The following is a 4620-nucleotide window of genomic DNA, read 5'->3' on the forward strand; positions in this document are numbered from 1 at the left end:
TATGCTTTCGTAGCCGTCTAAATTTCTTTGTTTTAGTGTGATGGGCTCTCTACTTAAAAGATGGAATATTTCAGCTTGTGTGATGATTTCTTTTTAATAGTGAATACATTAGCATAGCTATTTTAACTAAAATTATGCCCTTTTTTTCCGTATATAGAAAGGTGTTTTAAATGCTATTTTGCTAAAGAGTAAACAGTGCTGACAATTTTGTTTCCCACTGGTAAATTGTACAAGATCACTACATGTGTCTTCTACAAAAATGCATTTCATACTTTGACTTAAAAGTTCGTATCTTTTATTCAGCAATATCTGTTATTAAACTTGCTTGGTTTAGTATTTCATTAATTCATCAAAGAAAGAAAAGGAAATCTAAGACACAAAAGTCTTATGTATTTTTGGGCCAAGATGCAGAAAATGTCGTTCTAAATGTCTGCTTTTGTATTTTACTAGTGTAGACCTGCGCTTCGCTGCGGATTAGTAGATTGTGCTAATTAATTTAAGTAAGCTGATAATAAGGAAAAAATTTATGGTATACGGAAAATAAAATGTAGTATTGATAAAATGATAGCAGAAAGTTTTAATACAACGTCACGTCAGCACGTACAATACAGTGTAGGGATACAACATTATTGGAAATAGTATTTCAGCATAATGCAAGAGCAAAATGCAGTATTAAATGTAATCCTTCACATTTTGTCTTCATCTGTAGAGGGAGCTTCATCTAAACTGAAAATAAAAGTGAAGATTTTAATTTAATTTAATTTACGCTTATATAAAAAGTGATAAAAATTTGAAATAAAAAAAATGGAGGATGGTAGATCTTACATAAGTCGTCGTTTTTTCGCTGTCCGAATTGCATTTAAATCACCATCAAGTATTAGAGAGCTGTGAATTAAAAAAATATTTTATATATATATATATATATATATATATATATATATATATTATTAAAGGATGTCTATGTGTGTGTGTGTATATATATGTTCAATGTAGAACAAATCAGACAATTATGGGAATATTACCTTGATGAAGTACATGTGGTTGGTGATCCGTCTGCAACTGTTTCTTTGGAAATTTCATTTTGAGAAGTAGGAGAAGGCAGTTCCTTTTCACTTTTGATTAATACATTTTCGTTAAAAATTTTAAGCACTTTAAAAGAAGGAGCACTTGTTCTAAACCTGTGTAGATCAGGAACAATTTGAAAAATATACTTTTGTCCAATAATTAATTTAATTAGAGGATGAAGAGTAAATTTATCTGAACCAACTGAAGTAGCTAAGTTTTGAGCTGGGATGTGAATCAAATCTTGTGCCAATCTTCCGAAGATGGTATTTGTAGAACCACTACCATCTTCAACAATAGTGTTTAATTTGTACCTGCTCAACAATATATTGAATCACATTATTAAAAATAATATTTTCTTTCTAGAAAATAATAAATAAGTGTGAGGGAAAAACAGTCACACACGCACACGGGCATTAGTGTGAAGGAAAAAAATATAACAGATGATGTAACCAAGTAATGGGAGAGAGACACAAAGTTGACTAAGGACATGAAGTTACAATACATATACACATACATGGAAAGTAAAATGGTGCTTAGATGAAGAGGTGTTCTTCTAGTTGAGGGAGTACTAAATAACGGACCGGAAGCAGGTTATTAAAATTTGAGGCAAAGCAGGTAATTAAAGATGTGCACATTTTTTTTTTGAAGAAACGAAGGAAGCAGTAGCAACCCAAAATCCTTGAAGAAATAAGCAGAGCAAGTAAATTTACATGCGAAAGCAAGTTACTAATTTTTTCTGCCCATTTTTTTAGAAGTAATTAAGTAAGTAGCAACAGCAGGGAAGAAAAAACTAAAAGCAAAAAAAAAATAAGTAGCTAATTAAGAAGCCTAAATACATATATACATATACATGTACAGAGATATATGTATATACATATATATAAATATATATAAGTATATACGAAGACTAAACAGGTAAAGAGTAGGTAAAGCCAGAAATATATTAGCAAAGACAAAACAAAGGAAGGGTAAGTCCAAAAAGTAGTTAAACACAGCAGTTGAAAACTCTGAATGCATGAATGCAAACAGTAACGATTCAAAAAAGGGAGGCTCAGGCAAGGTCGCAAGGCGACAAAATATTGGGCTACTGTTGGCATCACTTGAATAGGCAAGCTCGAGGTGAACTTTATGGCAACAGTGAGTTCGAGGGAAAACGCCGCAAGGCGAATGTTATTTCGGCACTGTCGTCGCCATCCGAACAGGCTAGCTCAATGTATATACAGCAGGAACACGAAAGCTAGCATAAGGTGGTTGCTTGTCCGTACGAACATGCCATCCAACCGACTGTGCGGGCAACGGTCCATAATCGAGCACAAACAGAAACATGGCATCGGCGACAATTTAGACTCTTCCGATAACCTGAGCTCGCCAGTTCAGAGCATTCTAATAACCTGACATCATTGCCTCAAAACAACACTCAAAACCTAATCAAAACCTAAACAGGCTTTTAAAGGGAAAACATTTGAAAAACAAAACAGGCTTGAAAAGGCAAAACATTTAAGAACAAAACAGAGTGTAAAAGGACAGAAGATATTGATAGGAGAATGAGACAGAGGAAGTAAGGAGAAGAAGGACTGGACTTTTAGGGAATAGCAATACAGGGTTGCCTCGGGAGAGGCCGTCCAACTCTTGCCATTTATTATGAACACCCGCCACGACGGTTCTCAGAGATGAAATAAAGGTGCAGGGTGTAGGATGCAGGGCTAGCACATCACCTGCAAAAGAACAAATAGAGAAGAGTACAATTATTTTTTTTATCTACAGTTAGCAAATAGGGAGTTGTAAAGGCAGAAGGTGATCCTTAGCTTTTGTTTAAATAGAGAAGAGTACAATTTTTTTTTTATCTACAATTGGCAAATAGGGGGTTGTAAAGAGAAAAGGTGGTCCTTACTTTTTGTTTAATGCGAAGCCAACAGGAGCAGAAGGGGAAAAGGTGTTCCTAAGGTTGAGGCATTTAATTTAGTCAGTATAGTAACGTTTTGCAAGCACAGCATTTTATGGTCGAGAACAGTGAGGAAATTGTAGGAAACATCAAGGTAATTAAGGTATTAAGGTAATATACTGGAACAGACATTCTTGAACAGCCTACCTTGTATTTTGGGCAGCCAAAGGTACTGTGCTAAAAGCACAGGGGAGCTATTTATAGAGGGAGCAGTTACCTAATATTGAAGAAGAACATGCAGAAGAAGAGCAAAGAATAGCCAATATAATTATGGCAAAATCCACAATATCTTTTAGATAACACGAATAATTTTTTTAATTTTTTTTTTTGTGGCCCCTGGTTTGGACAAAGAGCCAACAATGGCTTCAAAGACTAAGTAGGATAAACGACGGCAAAAATCCAGAAAATCTTCCACAAAATATATATTTTTTTCTTTTATCCATTTTTTTCTGGCCACTGGTATAGAGAAAGAGCCAAGCATGGCTCCAATCAGGGGCCAAATAGGTCTGGCAGCAAGTAGAGTAGGGGCCAAGTAGGGGGCGGCGAGGCACTAGCGATCGGAGCCACCCTTAAGCGGCGGACCCGGCTGCAAGGCATCGGAGCCACACTCGCAGGGCACTAGAAGAGGCAAAATGGGTGGCTCGGCTGCAGCCTCCGTACGTAGGGTTCGACCTAGAGAGCGAGAGAGAAGGTAGAGGAAATTACAGAGAGATAGAGGAGAGAGAGGAAGGGGTGCGGGTGTCGTAGAGCGAAGGGAGAGAGCGGATCCCGCGGTGGGTGACAGCTGGAGGCCAGGGAATGGGAGCGTCGGATTGAAGAGAGGTTAAGAGAGAGAGAGAGAGAGAGAGAGGAGGAAGGAAGAGAGAGAATGCCAGGGATGGAAGAGAGAGAGGAGCAGCAGCTTGAGGAGAGGGGGAGCGAGAGAGAGCGGGGCGCGGCCAGGAGTAGAGGGGAAGGGAGAGAGAGAGAGGCTCGGGTAGAGGGGAAGAGAGAGAGAGAGGGGGGCGGAAAGAGGAAGAAGCGCACCACCATAGGGGGAAAAAAGAAGAGAGAGAGTGCGCCAGAGACAGCTGTAGAGGTGGGGGGAGAAATGCTTCGCCGCCACGTGGAATGGAGAGTAAGGAGGCCTGCCACATGGGATTTGCAGGATGTGTCAAATAGTATAGTTAATAGATCCTCTTATTTTTTAAAAAATTTCTGTTTTGTCTTTCTAAAGTTTGAAGTTGTAACATTTAATCTAGTAGTGTTACTATTTCGTGTATAAATTGTATGGTACAACAAGTTAAATTGTATTTTAAAATACTCATTATACTCTTAAAAATGGTGGAAATGTGTAAGAATAGTTTATTTTTTCTCAAATTAGGTGGCTTTATCCGTAACTTTTCATTTTCCCTTTATTTCTACAAGTCAAATGAGTGCCTCAGTAGTTATCCAATTGTACCATATAATATACTAGTGTAGGGCTCGCGCTTCGCGGCGGGTAGATAATATTTTATCGAATTTAAATATTTTAATTTATACAAATTTTAATAAATAGTTTGTAGTATTTCAGCAAATTAAAAAATTTTAATTTGTACCCAATCCAAACGAGCCCTAAGTGTATCAAATATGAT

General features: G+C 37.3%; 1 protein-coding gene across 4 annotated transcripts; it reads right to left on the reverse strand.

Moving 5' to 3' along the window:
* LOC109725077 lies at positions 508 to 3319 on the reverse strand. Of its 4 annotated transcripts, XR_002220182.1 has the most exons (6): positions 3155 to 3228; positions 2957 to 3004; positions 2665 to 2780; positions 1023 to 1376; positions 826 to 885; positions 508 to 726 (listed from the first exon to the last, which is right to left on the reverse strand). XR_002220182.1 is itself a non-coding variant. In XM_020254138.1 (4 exons), the coding sequence occupies exons 1-4, from the start codon at positions 3242 to 3244 to the stop codon at positions 687 to 689; spliced, it is 474 nt and encodes a 157-aa protein (XP_020109727.1). In that variant the 5' UTR covers positions 3245 to 3319; the 3' UTR covers positions 519 to 686. The 4 variants fall into 4 exon arrangements, 1 of the variants encoding a protein (XP_020109727.1); XR_002220183.1 differs by lacking the exon at positions 2665 to 2780 and having other exon boundaries at positions 516 to 726; positions 3155 to 3221; XM_020254138.1 differs by lacking the exons at positions 2665 to 2780; positions 2957 to 3004 and having other exon boundaries at positions 519 to 726; positions 3225 to 3319.

The sequence above is a fragment of the Ananas comosus genome, linkage group 19 (genome assembly GCF_001540865.1).
Source record: "Ananas comosus cultivar F153 linkage group 19, ASM154086v1, whole genome shotgun sequence".
NCBI classification, from domain to species: domain Eukaryota; kingdom Viridiplantae; phylum Streptophyta; class Magnoliopsida; order Poales; family Bromeliaceae; genus Ananas; species Ananas comosus.

What these genes read in the sequence shown, in the direction of transcription:
- LOC109725077 (XM_020254138.1), bottom strand. Translation starts at nt 3,244, where the DNA reads ATGTTCTTCTTCAATATTAG. An exon ending in ACCACATGTACTTCATCAAG is followed by an intron (nt 886 to 1,022) that starts GTAATATTCCCA and finishes TTTAATTCACAG; the next exon opens with CTCTCTAATACTTGATGGTG. An exon ending in GCGAAAAAACGACGACTTAT is followed by an intron (nt 727 to 825) that starts GTAAGATCTACC and finishes TTTTATTTTCAG; the next exon opens with TTTAGATGAAGCTCCCTCTA.